A 20,081-nucleotide genomic window follows, 5' to 3' on the forward strand; every position below is an offset into this window, starting at 1 on the left:
GCGTGGTGGCCACCAGACCACTTAGCCTTAACTCCAGCTTCTGCCCTCACTGGCTGTGTGGGTTCCTCTGTGCCTCAGTTTGCTCATTGGTGAAAAATCTGCAAAACTATCCGATTGGCCTCATTGGTCACCCTGAGGATTAAATGCATTAGTAAGTGTACTGTGTTCAAAGAAGTACCTGCACGTGGTAAGGATTCTGTACATGCTTGCTGTGAAAATGATCCCATGTCCAGGAACGGCATGAACAAAGTCAAACAGATGGAAATGGATGGCCTTGGTGGGGGAGGCAAGCAGACCAATTTGTCAGGAGCAGAAGGTTCCAGTTAGTGGTTTTCAAATTACGGTGCAAAAGCTTAACCTGGGGAGCTTGTTAAAATTTTAGTGTCCTTCCAAAGATTCTGATGTAGTAAACTTGGAAGGAAGCCTTGAGATCTGCATTTTAAATTTTTGATGCAGGTGATCTGCACGGTTTCAGAAATGCTGCTTCTGATGGAGGAGGATTGACATTTAAAGCTGGAGAGGTCTTCTGGGATGGGCCTGGGGCTCTGAGAAGATGCAGACACTAACTGCACATTTAATATCTGTTTTGTTAGGTGTGTCCAGAAAGCAGTAGAAACATCCGGGAAGTCCAGTGTGCGTCCTACAACAACAAGCCCTTCATGGGACGCTTCTATGAATGGGAACCGTTTGCAGAAGGTAAGCCTAGACCCAGCTCTGCCCAGAAGAATTATTCTCGTCTCTTCCCCAAACTGTTCCCTTCTGCCTGATGCTGGAGGAATTGGTGTGATCCTGATTCGAGCGGTAATAGAGAGCAAAGTAGGGCCCCGGGACATAGGAGAGCCTGCCAGGCAGGTTAGCTCAGAGGACCCTTGGGCCATCTGTCAGAGAGATGAGGGATTGATAGAAAAGAGAAGCATCTGAGGCTGACTGGGTGTTGGGGGGAGGGGAGGAACAAACAGCATTTGAGGAACTGGGGCGAGCGAAAGGTCCAAACCAAGGTTGTGAGGATTGAGTGGGGGCAGTTGCCCTTTTCCTTGGTTCCTGCTCTAAGCTTCTGTGGTGACTTCAGAGGATGTGTAGTGTTGTAGAGTTGCCAGTTGTTTGGAGTTTGTGTGTATGGGGGATGGTGGTTCACACTGCTCTTTCCAAAGCTGAAATGCCATAAGCAGGCATTGTCCTTGGTACCAAGGTTCCTGCTGTTTCAAAATGGCGGCAGGTCTGATTTTGACAGAATTCGGTAATACTGCTCTGGATCCCAGAGTCACTTTTCTTAGTTGAAACTGAGGTGATAACCTGCCTTTCAGATTGAGAAGTATTAAATTCTGGGAGATTCCTTCCATCACAGAAAAAGTGGGCTCCAAAGAGGCGAGGGGTCAACTAAAACTTGTGGGCTTAACTACTGGCAGCTAAGTTGGCCAGAAGGGGAGAGTCCAGCCACCCTCAGTGTCCACTGTCGGCTGAAGGCAGTGACCAGGACCACTGGTATTGTCCAAAACCCAGAGTGCACAGCCCTGCCTCCACGTCCGCGAGCTGGAGACATTATCCTGGGAGAGGGCTTCATAGTGATTTCATCACAAAGTCAATGCCCAGGGAAGCCAAACTGTGGGAAGTCGTGTGTTGGTGGGAACCCTGGGGGAAGACGGAGGCATTGATATCTGCTCTGAAATTGGTTGCAAAATGGTTTTTGTCTGTGCATTTTCTTTAGAGGAGAATCTGTTCCCTTCTCACGGATTCTCAAAGGTGTCCCATGGCCTCAAAACTGTTAAGAACTGACCTGACTAAAAAATCGGGGTTACCAGATCTGAACAGGATGGAAGAAGAGATGAAACATAGTCAGTTGGATGCAAATGTGAGATTGGCTGGGAGGCTAGAGGGCAAACTCAGGGAGGATGCCTGGAGTGTGGTTTTGTTGCTGTGATTCAGAGCTTGGCGGTGGCCTTTGATTCCGTCCTGAAAAGCGTTGTGTTAAATGCAAGCTGGTGTCCTGATTTGGATCCCAGAGCAGGGAAAGGCATGAGTGGGATGCCTGCTGAAAGATGCACGAAGTATATGGTTATGTCAACAGTATCGTACTGCTGTGAATGTCTTAGTTTTTATAAGGGTACCATAGTTTCACAGGATGTTAACGTTAGGGGAAGCTGGGTAAAGAGCATTCGGGAACTCTCAGTACTATCTTTGCAACCATTCTAGAAGTCTAAAATGACTCCAAAAGAAAAACATGTTTTAAAAGGCATCGTGCTCCCAGTTTGCTAGATCTTATATGCATTCTGATGAAGGTAACGTCTAAGATTTGCTTTCTACAGGTGACTAGGAGTGCCCCAGCTTGAAACAGTGTGCTTCTTGGAACCTCAGAATGTGTCCCTCTCTGGAGACAGGGTTGCTGCAGGTGGAAGGTGTTGTGGTCCTGCGAGAGTAGGGTGGGCTCTTAATCGAGTATGACTGGTGATCTTACAAGAAGGGACACAGATTTCAAGGGAGATTGCCAAGTGACAATGAAGGGAGAGATTGGAGTAATAGGTCCATGAACCAAGTGACACCAAGGATTGCCAGCAACCACCAGAAATTAGAAGAGGCAAGAAAGGATCCCGGCATAGAGCACGGCCTGTCAACACCTTGCCTTTGGACTTCTAGCCTCTAGAACTAAATTTATGAGATTTTATTTCTGTTGTTTTCAGCCACCAAGTTTGTGGTATTTTGTCATGCAGCCCTAGGAAACTCCTAGAAAGAAGAAAGAACTAGGTTCTGGATTGATTGAGGTCTGCCCACACATGAAGATCAGAAAGTGGGGGTGGTCCGAGCAGTAGCAGGGGATGCCCGGAGAAGTGAGGCATGATTTACAGTGAGTGAGCCTCTGACAGATCCAGGTCTACCCAAGTCTGTGGTTCTCCGCCCTAGCCGCTCATTAGAATCATCGAGGAGCCTTCCAGAAATATCGGCATCTGGGCCCTGTGCCCAGAGATTGTGATTTCATGGGTCTAGGTTGCCCCTGGGGCATCAGGATTTTTCTAAAGATCCCAGATATTTCTAATGGGTAGCTGGGGTCAAGAAGCTCTAATCCCAGGGGAAGGCAGGACCTCATAAAGGGTGGTGGCTCTAGCCTAAATTAAGAGACCGAATTGTGGTGATGTTTATAAACTGCGAGATATATTGTGTCGGAACAACAATGGAAGTCCTCAGCGAACATTTGGAGATGAAGTTATGCAGGCCTTTGAGCCACACTCTTGCTTTACTGTGGGTCTTGGGTAATAGCTGCTTTATTGGGATTACCTGGGAGGAAGAGCAAATTGTTCCAGCAGGGGGAGGTCTACTCGATTGTTTTGCCTGGAGCTGAAGCACCTGGCCGGACCTTGGCTGCATCTTTTGGTCTGGTCATCAGCCAGCCATGGCTGGCCAAGGCCCCCAGCTCCTGTCAGGCCCTCATAGATTCGGGTCTCATCTCCAAAGCCCTGTGTATTGGAAAGAACTCTTTTGCGGAAGTGTTCATGTATTGCAGCTATGTTCTGTGCACGTCTGCTGTTGTCTGGTTTATGTTTGATTCTGCCTCTTCTGCTCTTTCATTTGCCCTGATTTGGGCTGGACTTGAAGTGTGAGGCCTGTGAGATTTTTTTAACACTTACCTTAACATAGGTAGACAGAAAGAATAGGTTGATAGTATCATAGTAAGCTCCTTCTACTGATTACTTAATTTCAATAGTTATCTACTCAGAGCCAATCTTTTCTATATATACCCCACCCTGTCTTCCCGACCCAGATTTTGGGGAACTATTTGGATTCACATCATATGGCACTGTTCCTTGGTAGATATAGTAATTAGAAGTCTTGTTTGTGAGTGACTGAAACCCATTGGAAAGTGGGGATTGGGACACAGAAAAACAGATTCAAAAATTGTTACATACTTCTTGATCATAGGCCATAAGATTTCTTTTTTCTTTACGGGGTGCCTGGGTGGCTCAGTGGGTTAAAGCCTCTGCCTTCGGCTCAGGTCATGATCTCAGGGTCCTGGGATCGAGCCCCGCATCGGGCTCTCTGCTCAGCGGGGAGCCTGCTTCCTCCTCTCTCTCTCTGCCTGCCTCTCTGCCTACTTGTGATCTCTCTCTCTGTCAAATAAATAAATAAAATCTTTAAAAAAAAAGATTTCTTTTTTCTTTTAGTAACATATGATGTATTATTTGTTTCAGGGGTACCGTTCTATGATTCATCAGTCTCACAGAATTCACAGCACTCACCATAGCACATACCCTCCCCAGTGTCCATCACCCAGCCACCCCATCCCTTCCACCCCCTCCCCTCCATCAGCCCTCAGTTTGTTTCCTAAGATTAAGAGTCTCTTATGGTTTGTCTCCCTCTCTGGTTTCCTCTTGTTTCATTTTTCCCTCCCTTCCTCTATGATCCTCTGTCTTGGTGCTCAAATTCCTCATATCAGGGAGATCATATGATAGCTGTCTTTCTCCAGTTGACTTATTTCGCTAAGCACAATACCCTCTAGTTCCATCAATGTCGTCACAAATGGCAAGATTTCATTTCTTTTGGTGGCTGCATAGTATTCCATTGTATATATATACCACATCTTCTTTGTCCATTCATCTGTTGATGGACACCTAGGTTCTTTCCATAGTTTGGCTCTTATGGACATTACTGCTATAAACATTCGGGTGCACGTGCCCCTTCGGATCACTACATTTGTATTTTTGGGGTAAATACCCAGTAGTGCGATTGCTGGTAGCTCTATTTTTAACTTTTTGAGGAACCTCCATACTGTTTTCCAGAGTGGCTGCACCAGCTTGCATTCCCATCAACAGTGTTAGGAGGGTTCCCCTTTCTCCACATCCTCACCAATATCTGTGTTTTCCTGGCTTGTTAATTGTAGCTATTCTGACTGGCGTGAGGTGGTATCTCACTGTGGTTTTGATTTGTATTTCCCTATGCCGAGTGATGTGGAGCACTTTTTCATATAAGCTGTAAGATTTGGGGAACCAATAAGAATCGTGGTGTTTTAAAAAGTAAAGGAAATGCAAAATAACAGCAGATTAGAGAAATCAGCTACCTTCTATAGTGTGTTACTCTCTCTAGAAGATTCAGCATTCTTGGAAAATATTTACGGCATTAATATGTCTCAGGTGCCCGGGAGAGGAGCAGCCTGTGGTCCCTGATAATTGCATTTACTTTGACTTTGTTTCCGTAGTTCTTTCTGCTGCTAAGATTGTTTTCTTGATTTCATCCTTCTTCCTCTTAAATGACTCCCAGGCTGCCCTGCGGGAGGAGGACGCTGTTAATGCTTCCGCAGGGGGTTCAGACTTCCCGGCTGGATTTTGCATCGGGTTCTTGGTTTTGTTTGGATGTCTACCGCTACCCGCATGTGCCTGCTTCGAGAAACAGCTGCACTCACTCAGACCAATGCCACATAGAATAGTAAAAGCAGAGGACACTCTGATAAACACATTAATTTTACCACAGGCCTCGTCTTCGGCCTTTAATCACATTTCCTGGGTATGGCGATCTCTCCCAAGATAATGCCTCTCGGCATTTCCTCATACCCCTAGACCTAAGACTGTAGAGATGTGGTGTCAGAGTTAGGGTCCCCATGCACCCCTGTGTGCCCGGGACAACAAAGGTTTATGCCTGTTGCCCAGTCGCCTTTCACCCTCCAAACCATTTTGGACAATAAATTACGCGGCCAGCCCCGCTAGCATGGGCCGCATTAATAGGAGGACTCTTGCTTAGATGCTGACTGTGGGGAACACAGTACCGGTTTTCATGCTCAGGGCACTGGGGTTGGGCAGCACCAGAGGCCAGGGTTTGCCAGGTCGCTGTGGACTCCCCAGCAGCAGGGGTCGGTCTTCATCTGTGAATCAGGAGACAGCTTTGTGTGTGGGTAGCTTGAGTCCACTTTGTGGTGAGGGCTGAACCCAACAGCAGGGAAATCTAAAAGCCAGAGGTGAGGCAGAGTTAGAAGCTGGAGGTTGCTGGCTGGTCATGAACAGGCCATGGTATCTGTCAGGATTGCTTCGGTTAGACGGCAGCAACAAAGAACCCAGTCCCAATGGCTTCTCGAAGCCAAGTTTGTTGCTTGTGCTGCAAATGTAATGGGGTATGTGTTCTACTCCTCCGGGGGCCCCCAGGCTGGCAGAGGCTGCCTGTCCTCTTATGTTCCCATAGAAGCGGGGACAGGGAATATGTGAATCACGCACGGATTCTCGAGGTTTCCGCCAGAAGCCATCCCTGTTGTTGCTGTTCCCATTGCATTGCCCAAAGCAAGTCACCTGTCATACTGAACTTCAAGGGAAGCGGAGGAGCCATCCCACCATGTGCCCAGAGGAGGAGGAGGAGGAGGAGGAGGAGGAGGAGGAATGGAATCTCTGTGACCCACCCTCATGACTAGCACAGGCAGAAAGCTGTGGCGGAATCCCCCAGATGCTTTCCTTAGACATCCAGGGGACTTGGATCAGGCTGCTTGCAAGAGTAGGAGATTTTGTTCCAGGGAACATTAAAGGTGCCGCACAGCCTCCCATGGGCACAGGACCTGAGCCTTTGAGCTAAAGTTCTTCCCCTTGAGTGAAGCTTGGAGGTGCACAGATGGAATGTTGATGCCCAGGTGCCCAGCTGCCCAGCTGTGTCCCTGCTTCCTCCGCTGGCCCTGCAAGCTGCCCTGTCATGGACACCATGTTCAGGCATGGAGCAAGGGCTCCCAGAGAGAAACACTCACAGTGTTATCACAACTGTGAGCATGAGATGGGAAGGCTTGGGACCAAGTCCTGCTGGACCCGGGGTGAGGACGCTCATGTTTTAATGAAGCAGCTTCATTCCCAGGCACTCGACATGCTCATCCCCACAGCCTAGGCCTCCTGCAGAGTCTGTAGTCCCTATGAACCTTCCCAAGTGGACTGGACAGGCCTTTGGGAAACAAGAGGAGTGTTCCAGTGATGCCTTAACAAGATCCATTCTCGGGCTCTCTTATACACCCTAGGGGAACTGGCAAGATGGGGCCATGTATTATTTGGTGTATGCATATACATTGAGGACAAAGAGAAATCCTGAGGGCAGGATTCTTGTGAAAAAACAAAAACAAAAACAAAAACACAAGGATTTCAGTTTCTTATGTGTTGAGTTTGAATGAATGGTAGCAGATGCCGAGCAGAAAGTTGGGGATACTTAACGGTCGTCGACCTATATTTGAAGTCATTGGCCTTGGTGTGATCATTAAGGCCACCGCAATGCATGAGACCTTCAAGAGAGTGTAGAATCATAAGGACAATGACATCAAGGAGGCAGCTTGGCAGTATGTCCACCTTAAGGAAGCACAGGTAAGAGGCTCAACCATTAGAGGGAAGGCATCATATGCTCTGGTTTCATCTCTTCTGTTAAGGAAGTCTGCCATGCTTCGTAAGTTTCTCTGATTGCATACACCACAATGAGGAACAAATGAGAAAGTAGGAACTGCTTGTCTTTACTGAGCACTTACTATATACCAGGCACAGTTGTAAGTGCTAGCTCATTTAATGCTCACAATAACCCTGTGAGGTGGGTCCTGTTGTCAGCCACAGAAGAAACAGAGTCATAAAGAGGTTAAATAACTTGCCAGAGTCACCCAACTAGCAGGGGAGAGAGCCGGGTTCAAACCCCAGAGCCTGGTTATGGAATCTCTCCTATCAATGTGGATGGAAACCAAGAGAAGGATTTGCACAGTGGTGAGCATTTAAGACCAGTCTTTGGGTACCTGTTTTCATGGTAAAAATCAACTGAGTAATTGAAGTTTAGCTTTTCTGAAAAAGCAAGATAGGAGAGAGAGAGAGAGAGAGAGAAAGAATGTGTGTGCACCAGTCAGCACAGCTGAACACTGCAAGAGGTCAAAGAGAGAATGAGAAGTGAGAAAATAAAACCATGATGGGCTGTTGGGACCACAACTGGGAATTTTTTAAAAATTACCATGAAAAAGTCATATTGAGAGTGTTTGCTAGTTTAAGGGGAGAGAGAAAGGTTTATTTAGAATGGTCAAGAAACAAGGGTGTGTGCAGATGGAAAGAATGAAGCTATTGGAGAGGGAGTTGGGGTTTAATAGAATGGTATCTATGAACCTCTCCTGTCCTAAAAGAAGAATAGGCATTTTCCTTTTCCCCTGCTGAAAGTATATTATTGTTTCTCTGCAAGGTATTATAATAAGAAAGCTTCTTCAGTGTTTAATAAAAATTCATTTATTCAAGAGAAATGAAAGCAGTCATATGTCCATAAAAAAGATTTGTTTAAGAATGTTTATAGCAGCTGTTTTCCTAATGGCCCCAAAGCTGGAAACAACCCAGATATCCATCAACGGGACACTGAGTAAACAAACTGAAGTACATTCATACAATGGAGTATTACTCAGCAGGAAAAAAAGAACACTCTACTGAATTGTATAAAAACCTGGATGAAACTCAGAAATATTAAGTTGACCAAAATAAGCCAGATGCAAGAGTACATTCTGTCTGATTACATTTACATGATATTCTAGAACAGGAAGAATTAGGCTGGGGTGATGGAAATCAGAACACTGTTTTCCAAAGGAGTGAGGAGGGGTCAGCTGGAACGGGACATGATGGAACTTTCTAGAATCAGGTGATGTACCTTTCTCTCTCCCTCCCTCTCTTTTTTGCTTTTCTTATTCTTTCTTCCTGACTGTGGAGGAACAAGACAATTTTAGGGAGAATAAACATTTTTAGAATCATCTAAAATTTGTTGGGCCCGGAAATCCTCAGGTCCAGAAGCTAGGCATCTATATTAGTTACTCTTCTTCTTTTGCAAGCAACAGGCACTGATTCTGGTTAAGTCAAAACAAAAGGATTTTATTGGAAGAATAACCAGGAAATCAGAGAAATCAGCAGGAAGTGTGCAGAACCAGGCTTGGTGAGGGACAGAAATCGAGGAAGTTCTGGGAGTCCAGGTGAACAGAATTGATGGTCTTCCTTGCATGCTACTGCTGCAATGGATAAGTTCCAATAGGTTTCTCCACCCAAGATTCAAAGCCCTGGAAACAAGTAAGAGCTCAGTTGGCTTGGTGTAAGCCACATGCCGTCCTCTTGGCCTGAGGGGTGAGGGGGTGGGTCCCCTGATTGACATTCCCACCAAGACTTTGGGATTAATTCCCAAAAAGGAAATCCAGATGCTGAACCGTAAGAATGGGGGTGGGAGTGGATCCTGAATGGCCCCAGCCAAGGTCCGTAAGAGAAACTCATGACAAGTCAGGGTACCCACCGGGCTGCCAACTCTCATTTCATCCATAGACTCACAGGGCTTCTTAATACCTTTGAGGGATTATTGGAATTGGAATATAATATATGGGTATCACTCTTTCATTCTTCTTGTGGTGTTCACATTTCTAGAGATTTCTGCAGGTAGGCCCCTTATGTATGCATGATCTATAACTGTGTGGGCCCCCCTTACTCCTGAACCTTCTGCCGGCATGATTCAAGTTGACCGGGGAGCATTTACACAGGGGCATGGGAGAGAGGCTGGGGTTCCGTGGTGCCCTTCCCACCCCACTGTGTCCAGTGTCGGGGATGGTCTCAGGGAGAAGTGAAGGGTTAGCAACGACTCTTCCTGCCACCCCCAGCCTCCACAGTCTGGGTCACTGGGCTAGGATTATGTGTGTGTGGAACATGGCTGTTCCTCGAGTCCATGCTGTGTTTCTCTCTCTCTCTCTCTCTCTCTCTTTCTTTCTGAGGAGTAAGGAGAATGTAGGAAGGGCGCACATAGGAATCACACCTCTCTGTTTGTCTTTCCCTGGGGAGTTAAAGATTTGGTAGAGGAAAGACTGTTTGAGGGAGAACATCGTCCCTGCTGGAGGGTATTCCGGAAAGTGTAAATGATTCCTGTAAAAGCAGTTTCTTTCCGGGCACTTGAACTAGTGTCATTCTAACTAATTAGTAAAGAAGAGCCTCAGGTTATATTTCAACATCTAGTGAACAGATTCATCTCTTTAAGGATTTGCAACCTAGTGTGGAGCTTAACCCCATTGCAAAATATTAAATAAGGAGACTCAGTCCTGTTACTTCTCTCTTCCCCAAAGCTCAGTTTCCCACGGGGACTGCCTCCATCCCATAGTGTGGCTGGCCCGGGTGGGCGCAGTTGGGTGTCTCCGCAGTGTTCCCATTCTACAGATGCAGGAACTGAGTCCAAGGTATGGATGGTCGGTGCAGGGCACAGAATCAAATGGAAGGATCAGATTAAATGAGAACTTACATAACCACAGCCTGCTGATCTGGGAGCAGGGCTTTGCTTCAGGGGCTCCGGATGAATTTCTCGCTCGGCTCTGTGTCACCAAGCCTGGACAGATTTGTTTCCTCTCCAAACAAACAAATGTGTTTTTACATCAAGACCACCAAGACTTCTCCAGGAAATCTTGGGACTCTGTCTTCATCCCTTGTGCCCCCTGAGCAGAGGGCTCTTACTACAGATCAGTGGGGACATGTCCCGAAGGAGCCATCGGGACGCTTCGTGGCACCTTGCGCGGACATGGAGACATTAGTCTTGGCAGACATCGAGAGGTGTTCAGAATAAGAGGGTTTAGAGCTAAAAAGTAATCAGGGAGTATGCAGTTTGTACTTAAATTGCAAATTCAGCCTGTCCTTTCTGTATTTATCCAAGAATTCGCCCTTTATCTGCATAGCCCCTCGCCCCACAGCTATTAAACAGCAGCTGTACCTGTCGGTCTCTTTCTTCGAAATCCCAGTGGGAACATTCCATGGATCAGTGGGCCTCATTTACAGAGGATTCAAGGAGAAATCTGTTGTGTCTCTGAGGTTGGGCGAGAAGAAGGGAGAGAGCGTGCAGCAGCATCCTTTCACCCTGACTGCCTTACCCGCCTCCTCACCCTGCCTACCCTACAACACACTCTTGTGATGCCACCGTTTACCATGGGGGCTGTTATTACCTGACTACCCTTTGAAACCACACTGAATGAAAGGCCCAGTTTCCCCCTTCAGATATTTGAAAGCAGCCATCTTCACCCGTGGGGCCTTGTTTGACCAGCCCAGTGAATTCTTCTTTCCTCTCATGGATGGCCTCTGGATTGGGGCATGCTGTTTGTTGATCAGTGTGGCTGTTCTCTTTGGAAGATAGTACGTGAGTCCCACCACATGGTCTCCTAGCCTGCGCCAGCCCTGGCTGAGTGTAGCTGTGCTGTGCCCAACTCAGGAACGAGGGGTGTCACAGGAGTGATTGGTGAGGTCTTGCATGGGGACTAGAGGGGAGATGGCCACACGCAGACTGCCTTTTTGCTGTCTGCACCATTTTTCAGTCTTTCAGACTGCAACTACATAACCCTTTTCATTGCTTGAAAATTTAGGATTGAGTCCCTGTTCTTTACTGAACAGAGAGGAGATCCTTGAAGCCTTCATAAAGTTACCAAGCATTGCATAAGGGTCGCTACAAATGCCTGTATAAAGCTTCTGTAATCAGGGAAATGATGCAGGTAAATCTGATGGACATCTGTCATTGTATGCTCTCTCTAAAATGTGTTCACATTTAACAAGTAAATAAAAACCAAGCAATAGGAAACTGGTTATAATTTCCCAAGAGAAAGCTTTAGGATTTTGCGTTCAGCTGCAATAGTTGGGGACAGGCCCAATTTCCAAAATGATCCTTTATTTATTTATTTTTATTGTTTTTTAAGATTTCATTTATTCATTCGAGAGAGAGAGGGAGAGAGAACACGAGCGGAGGGAGGCAGGCAGAAGGAGAAGCGGACTCCCCGCTGAGCAGGGAGCCCAATGCGGGGACTCGATCCCAGGACCTTGATCTCATGACCTGAGCCGAAGGCAGGTGCATAACTAACTGAACCATCCAGGCGCCCCCAGAATGATCCTTTAAATTAGGGGTTCCTTCAGGAGTGCAGGGTATCTAGAGGTGGAGGAATTTAGGTCAGGAATAATTTCTAAAAACAGGATTGCCTGATATCTATATATTAAACAGTTTTCATTTTGCTCTTGGACTTGTACTTCCTGTCTGCATCTGAGGCTATATCTCCTCCAGCAAAACAAAATTGTCATCGAGGCAATCATGTGTATCCAGATTATCCTGCTTCCAAACCCAGCTCTCTTTAGCCTGGACTGTGGGGAGCACTTGTCCTCGGATCTGGAGATCCCATGCATCACTGCCACACTTCTTCCCTGCAAACCCAGGCTGCACCAACAGCTCGCTATTTGAGGTCTTTTCAATCCGAATGCTGTCCCACTGAGTCTATCCTGGGATATGCTCCTCTTTAAGATACTAATTGTGGTATATATGATTACCCCCAAAATATAAGGCATTTGTTCACTCGCAACCATGTCAGTTCACGTGGGAGGAATGTCTAGATTTCTTACTTGTCCCTCTCTCTTCTGTTCTGGGACTGTCAGGTCACCATTCTCGCCCCTGATGGCAGCCCCCTGGGGAAGGCACACATTTCTGGGCCCGTTGCGCTGGGATGGAGACAGTGTAGGATCTGTCGCTTACCCAGGACACAGCCCAAGAGGTCATCACTACTCGTGTATCACATTCCCACTGTTCAGCTCACCTGTCCATGAGCCATGCTTTGTTTTTTTTTTTAATGTGGATTTTTTCATTCTCTGCTTTGAGGTGTCCGGATACACACACCCCCTCCATCCCCAACAACCCCTGTAAAGAAACCATGTCACCCCTTGTTTACAAACTTGTGTTTGGAGGTTTAAATGGCTCAGAAGTCAAACAAGGGAAAGCTCACATATGAATTGTAGTTTGGAACTGAAGACAGCAAAAGGCAGGTAGCAGTTTTGTAAGTGGAAGTGATTAAGAACTGACAGCAGCTTTGGAGCCCATCAACAGAATTTCCAATTCGAGAGTGCTGCTTAGTAATTAATAAGAAAGGTTTAGGGAAACAGAGTTCTAGTTGTGCTCAGTTAATTTTTTTTTTCTCTTAAATCTTGCTATGGACAGCATTTCAGCATGGAGACAAGGAGAAGGGTGAGGGGGATGCCAGGCTGGGGAGGAGAGGCTGAACAGCAGTAAGGTAGGGGTGGAGAGAGCCAGCTCAGGCAGGGGTGGGAGGCGCAGGGCAGAAGAGCCGTGTCCTGAGTTGCGGGAGGCCAGAAGTCAGCAGCAGACAGAGTGAGAGACTGGCAGGGGAACCATAGATTTCACATGGTTACTGAATTTACTTTTGTTTTAAAATTTTATGGAGGGAGCCATCATTTATTGGACTGAGTCGAGTTTTGTCCGGGGAGGGATGTGAAGTTTCGGTTAATCCCTGAACCAGTTTTCATCTGAAGTCATGCTCTAACAAATGATGTCGGGTTTTGTTTGTTTGTTTGTCAGATTGAAACAGGACAGTAGGACTTTGGTTTGGAGGGAAACTTACAGGAACTGGGATGAGATGTCTGCTATGATCATGAGACCTGCTTGTCACAGGGAAGGGGAGAAATCGGAGGGGTGGGCTCTTCCCTTCCAGTCAATACGGGTCACTTCTTGATGCCGACGGTTAGAAAGGGAAGCTTATCAGATGCGTACAGACCACATTCCACTTGTCCTTAAGGTTACATCAATACTCATCATGTAAGAGCTTTGGCCCTTGTCCGGTGAGTGTGTGGCTGTGGGCGGCTTGGTGTGCTCAGCAGGGCCCCGTCCATCAGTCGTGATGTCTTGTCCCCCACGCGGTTGCTGTGTTTGTTAAAGCTGGCTCTAGAGGTTGTATGGAGAGTGGAAGAAACCTGTTCTCAAACCCTTGGTGAGAGACGCTACCTTTAGAAAGCCCTTTGACCTGTTCTTAGGATTCCAAGGAGGACTCAAGCTACTGATGTTTACAATGGTGATCTTTCTCCTTCTGTGTCTGTGCTCATGACGTCTCCAGGCGGGGAGCGCCGAGGGGCATCTGGGGTATCAGCTGTCCCACTCTGGCCCCCTGGACTTCTGGGGCCTCTGCCCTTGGAATCAGCTGGTGTGGCGTCCGGCCTCACGGTGCCGGGCAAGGGGCTCTCCAGTGAAACTGTGCGTTGCGACTGGATAAGCAAAGTCAAGTTCATGCAAGAAAGGAAGGTGCACCTTTTCTCCTTTAAAAGCAATTTTTGCCGCAATGCGTTGGCACTGATTTATGAGTCACCTTCTGTTCCGTGTGGGAGGTAGCCTGGAGGCAGCAGGAAGAGCAGCGGGCAGAGGACATAGCCCCAGGTCCCCTGGACCGCGGTAAGAAGATACTTCCTCCTCCTGTGAGGGTCCAGTGACACGATGTGTATAAAGCACGTGGGTAAAGGTTGCAGGGTCCGCTGCTGATAACCTCGTGCCTGCTTTGAGCCCGGCGTCCTCCAGGCGGAGTCTGGAGAGGTCAGGCGTACGGGACATACGCAGATATCAGGAAAGGCATTCCAGGCAGAGGGACCAGGGCAAGCATAGGTACAAGGCCAGAAAACACAGAATGGGTGCGGGGGGACATCAGGAAGTATATTTTGGCTGAAGCGAAGGATGTGTAAAGGGAAGAAGTGCAGGGTAAGGTTAGGCTAGAAGTTCGGGGCCAGATTATGGAGGGCCTGAAATAGGAGGCTAAGGAAATCGAACTTGATTTTCCAAGCGGTGAGGAGCTATTGGGGTTTTTAAGCAGGGGAGTAACTTGATCAGAGTTGAACTGAAGGAAAATTAATCTGGCAGCAAAATGCTGGAACAAGAAAGGCGTATAAATAAATAAATAATTTGAAAATCTGGCAGGAGTGTTTTCAAATATGTTCTGAAATGTATAAGCTGTATATTTTGAAATGATAATGTCTTTCTTGTTCTTTTTTTTGGCCCCGCACGGCAGCCAATTTTTTTTTTCATGCTCTCTCTTTTCTTTCTTTCATTTCTCTTTCCGTCTCATTTGCTCATGCTTTCTCTTTGTCCTGCCTGTTTTTTGTGGTTAGCGGCATTTGGGGTGGCGGTGGGGGCGGTTTCAACTCCAGTCAGAGGCTGAGAGTCCCAGGACAGTGTTTCGAGAACGTCCAGCTGCTGGACTCCGTGCGCAGTGTACCGACTATGACTGGGCTCCATTCTGAAGGCAGAGAAACCATCCAACTGTGATTTTCACCAACCCCAACCACACAAAGTATAGGTATTTTGAATGAGTAGGCAAATTCCTGTCATTCCTGGGGCCAAGGTTTCTATAATCACATTTTCTGGACTCATCACCAAAAAGCTCAGCAGAGTTCTGAAACTCTTGGGTTAGCAAGAACAGCGGGATTTCTGTGGGTTCTGTAGATTGGGCCCCTGCCGCTGCCCGTGCAAACTTCATGAATGTGTAGATCCTCAGTGTTCGTGGATTTCGCTTGCAGGTGTGTGACTCTCTGTGTGTTCCCCTGAGGGTCCGTGGTGTGAGTCTGACTGAGATACGGCTCTGAAAAGTCTGTCTTGCAAGATACATGTACGGAGAAGGGTCATTTAGCTTTGCTATTCCCTGTTTACTTGTGCACTGGCAATGATGCTCATTAATTAATTAGAAATTTTTTTAAATTTTTTGGTAAGAAATGACAGCCGAGTGAGAGATACACCTCAAGTGAAATGTGAAAGTGTGATTCATTTGTAGTGTGTAGCATATAAATTTCCTGGGAACAGGAAATGTACACGACTCTCCATGGACATGTGATTCGCAAGAAAGCTAGGAGCCTCTATAAACATTTTTGTATTTGTGAATCTGGGAATTCAAGAAGGTTCCGGTTGTATGCCTCAGGAATGTCAGGAGTCTGCTGTAAATGCAAACTCACAAAACAGATAAATTATTGAGTGACCATTCAGATTACAAAACGATCTTTCATTTTATTAATTATTTATTGCTTGTTTACCTTAGAGAAGCCTTTTAGTAAATGCAGTTAGTATTTGATTTACAGAAATTCAGCGTATGCAGCTGTGTCTGCATATATGTATTGCGTTAAGTGGAATCTTGTTTTCATTTCCTAATTCAAAATTAGGAAATTTTAAGATATTCATTTCTCCTCTTGAAAAATTAATTTGCATATATGAAAGGTATTTGTTTTGTAATCACCCCTTTGTTTTTTAGGACAAGGAATTTTGCATTGATGATTCTACTTTTCAAAGCTGTTTAATAACAAGGGTTCTTTTTTGTGATGCTCACTCATTTCCATATTAACTGTCTTTTGGCTTAGAACCTAGAGTAGCCTTTAAAACCCTGACTCTGATGGTTACCTGTTCTGGAACCAAAGGCTTCAGATTCTCTATCAAGAAAATGGAGCTGGGCGCCTGGGTGGCTCAGTGGGTTAAAGCCTCTGCCTTCAGCTCAGGTCATGATCCCAGAGTCCTGGGATCGAGCCCCACATCGGGCTCTCTGCTCGGCAGGCAGCCTGCTTCTGCCTTTCTCTGCCTGCCTCTCTGCGTACTTGTGATCTTTCTCTGTCAAATAAATAAATAAAATCTTTAGGAAAAAATGGGGCTAATAGTAATATCCCCTCGAAGGTCTTTGAAAGATTAAGTAAACTAATTCATGAGTCTTGCACCCAGTAGGTACTCAGTGAATATTAGCTATTTTAGTATTACTCTTATTTTTTTCCAGTCCCAGAGATGCTATCAGTGACCTCAAGCTGAGGAGCTTTTTATCTCCAAATGAGTGTTTTTCATCCAACTTCTGTTCTGTATTTCAATTATTGCACATTTCTCCAAATGAGGAAATTTTGGGCATCTCACTGAAACCACTGGTGGCTAGCAGTATGGGAGACCCTGTGTTATCGGGTGCTTAAAGTGCTTTGAAGGTATCCCTAGGCAGCCGTACCATAGCCTGAGAAAGAAGGAAAACGGGGAGAAGGGAGAAGAAGAGAGGAATATACGTTACTTTTAGCTAAGTGTTAGGTTGCTCCTGGTGTTTGTCACTGTTCTGTTTCCAGAAGTAGCCCCTTGCTGGTGCAGTGGAGCCTTGGCTCTGACATGTCCGATCGAGCTCTGCTCCTTGACTTTGAAGGTCTGTGTAGTCTAACACTCACAGCTAACCCACACTTGCTTTCCTCCCATTCCCACTCTAACCAGATGATCACCATCTGCTCACTTATTGACCCTGTCAAGGGTTTTTTCCAGTTCACGTTCACTTCTCCAGATTGCGTCTAGTCTTCAGGACCCACGCACACCTTACACGATCCGTCAAACCTTCCCTGGCTGCCGTATTCCTCGCTCATTTCTTCCCGAGCCGGCTTATGTTTCCTTGTCAGCCTGGGCCCCCTAACAGAATACGCTGTTATAATTATTGGAAATCATAGCAATAATTTCAGACACCCACATCAAATTCTCTAGCCCTCCTTTTCATTTGCATTATTTCTTTGGTCTTGCTACCAACCCGGTGAGGTAGGCAAGTCAGATATTTTCAGCCACTTGGCCAACCCAGACTGCCAGTGAGACGCTTGAACTCACCCCATGTATCAGACCTATTTCCCAAACACAGTTTTATGGTGCTCGTTTCTTGTTTGTTAATATCATCTCCTTAACTAGTCTGTAAAACTCTTGTTTATTTATCCATTTATTGAAGGAGGGGGAGAGAGCAAGCAGTGGGGAGGGGCAGAGGGAGAGAGACTCTCACGCAAACTCCCCGCTGAGCGTGGGGTCTGTCTTGGGGCTCGATCTCATGACGGTGAGATCATGACCAGAGCTGAAATCAAGAGTCGACCGCTCAACCAACTGAGCCACACAGGCGCCTGTGGTGTGTTTTATTTTTAAAATTCAGACTTCTCTATATAGAGCTTAAAATTCAGCAGCAGCATTGACAGTGAGCTAAATTATTGCTCTGGGGTCGGGGCGGGGGAGGTGTTTCTGCGCTGTTGAAAGCACGGTGCCCCAGGAATGGTAAATGAAGTATTTGGGTGAAGACCTTGGTTCCTGTCCCATTTGGATCCTTTATCTTAAAACCAAAAAAAAATAGAATAGAATAGAATAAAATTAAATTAAATTTAAAAACAGTCCACTGATACCTAGCATAGTTTAATATTTTGGCTGGATCGAATTATGTCCATACCATCATGTTCTACTTAAACTGGAGGTGCAGGGCTCTGATACCTTATCTCTCAAGTATGCTTAATCCCAGAGTGGATGAAGGAGAACCCTGGATGTGTGGCCCCAAGTAACACAAAGAAAGGCTAGAAATGTCTATATGATCTTATAAATGCACGTGGGGTTTGCATTATACACAATGTTATATGCTTGGTGTATTTTTTATTGTAGTGTGTCTAGAAAAGTCGAATAGTCAGCCACTGAGTGCATTTCTCTCCTTTTAAGAGTGTGTTGTTCTCTGTGGATGCCCCAGCAGTTTGGGGCACATTCACCAGCCCCCACACTGGCCTCCGTTCTCAATGTTAGGCACAGTCTACGTTTTCAGAGACAGGAGCACTATCCTTACTATGAATGGGATGGAACAAAATGGAATGGGATGAAATAGTCTTACCCTATTAAAAATTACTTTTTCAGATATCCCACAGCTAAGCGTCTTGCACATTAACAAGCCTTTGCACCAACGTTATTAACAGAAGCAGCAAAGACCTTTAAATGCACTGATCGTTCATGCCAGACTTCTCAGCTGGCTGGAGAGTCCCTTCCCTGCTCCTTCACTTGTGTCTGAGATGTGTTGTTTGGCAATACTCATGGGTTTTAGCCTGGAAATCTCTTTTTGATCCAAGCAAGAAAAGTTTATGTGTACATAATCAAGGTGTCACCAATGTGCCCTTCACAGAGCTTTGTTCACCTCCTAACGTGTTTCTGAAACTGACCCCGCAGGAAACTTGAAGCAACTTAGTGCTTCACGTTTTCCAATGGATTATTCCAAATTCCAGCTTCTCCATTAAATTGAAAAAAATCCGGGGGGCCTGGGTGGCTCAGTCAGTTGAGCATCCGACGCTTGGTTTCAGCGCGGGTCATGGTCTTACAGTCCTGGGTGGAGCCCAACAGCAGGCTCTGCACTCAGCAAGGAGTGTGCTTCAGATCCCTCCCTCCCCTTCCCCTTCTGCCCCTCCCCCCTCACAAGCAGGTGCATTTGCTCTCTCTCTCAAAGAAATAAATAAAATGTCTTTTAAGATTCAGTGATTTTTCTTCAAAAACTTTAGTTTTTAAAAAGAAATATCATTGCAAGAAATTGTTTTCATGCAGCTGAAAGTTAGATTTTTTTCCTACCACAATAAAAAAGGAAGTCACGTTTAGGCCTAAAGGTTTGTATCCCTGCAACGATAACCTTTCGTTTGACAAATACACGGGGTGCATTGTTAAATCTGACATATACATATCAAGGCATCCTTCGCATTTTAGAGTGATTGTGACCTGTTCGCTCTAAGTTGGGTTCGGGAGCATCCTACTACTTTTGTTGTTGTTTTGCTATTGTTATTACTATTTCCTGTCAATTTTATAGTGAGAAAATCTTGACTTGTGTCGATTTCAAATCATTTTGATCTGAAAAACTTCCAGGTTTTTTAATTTTAAGATTTATTTATTTCTTTATTTGAGATAGAGATAGAGACAGAGAGAGAGAGCATAAGCGAGGGGAGGGGCAGAAGGGGACGGAGAGGGAGACAGACTCTGCACTGAGCACAGAGCCCGATAGGGGCCTTGGTCCCCTGACCCTGACATCATGACCTGAGCCGAAAACAAGAGTCAGGTGCTCAACTCACTGAGCCACCCAGGCACTCCAAACCTCTAGTTTTTAGCAAATGATTGCCATTTCTAGGGCTATGTGGACTCTCATTTGAGAAGCATGACATTGAAGTCATAATCACAATTAAATTAATACTAAAAATTGTGACTGCCTGGAAAATATCCCAGAGAAAAGGAAATATTTAGGAAGCAAAGGAAAAGTACCCTTTTGGGGTGGTTGAATACAGCAGAGTCAGATATTTATGTTTACAGAAGGAAATCTTACAGAATACCGTGTTAATATTTAATATTTAGGAAATCATAATAGTACCCAAGAAAAACTGAAAGTCATATGCTTATTATCCCATAGTGTTTTTGTATAATCCTGCAGGCCTAGAATTTTACCCATTGTGCTATCTGTAATAAGCATTATGGGATAATATTAATGTCCTTGCATTCTTCTTTGATATGCATGAGGATATTTTTAAATTTAGATGTTTTATATCCAAAGCAGTTCCAGACAG

General features: G+C 45.8%; 1 protein-coding gene across 1 annotated transcript in view; it reads left to right on the top strand.

The window, feature by feature from the left end:
- The window catches only part of LOC111153114 (thrombospondin type-1 domain-containing protein 4-like), a 259,086-nt gene that overhangs the window by 122,778 nt on the left and 116,227 nt on the right, over positions 1 to 20,081 (top strand). The window contains exon 4 of the mRNA XM_022511915.1: positions 594 to 696. Coding sequence (XP_022367623.1) covers positions 594 to 696 — 103 coding nt within the window. The remainder of the gene's footprint in view (positions 1 to 593; positions 697 to 20,081) is intronic.

Source organism: Enhydra lutris, unplaced genomic scaffold (assembly GCF_002288905.1).
Source record: "Enhydra lutris kenyoni isolate GAN:26980312 unplaced genomic scaffold, ASM228890v2 scaffoldscaffold31, whole genome shotgun sequence".
NCBI lineage: Eukaryota > Metazoa > Chordata > Mammalia > Carnivora > Mustelidae > Enhydra > Enhydra lutris.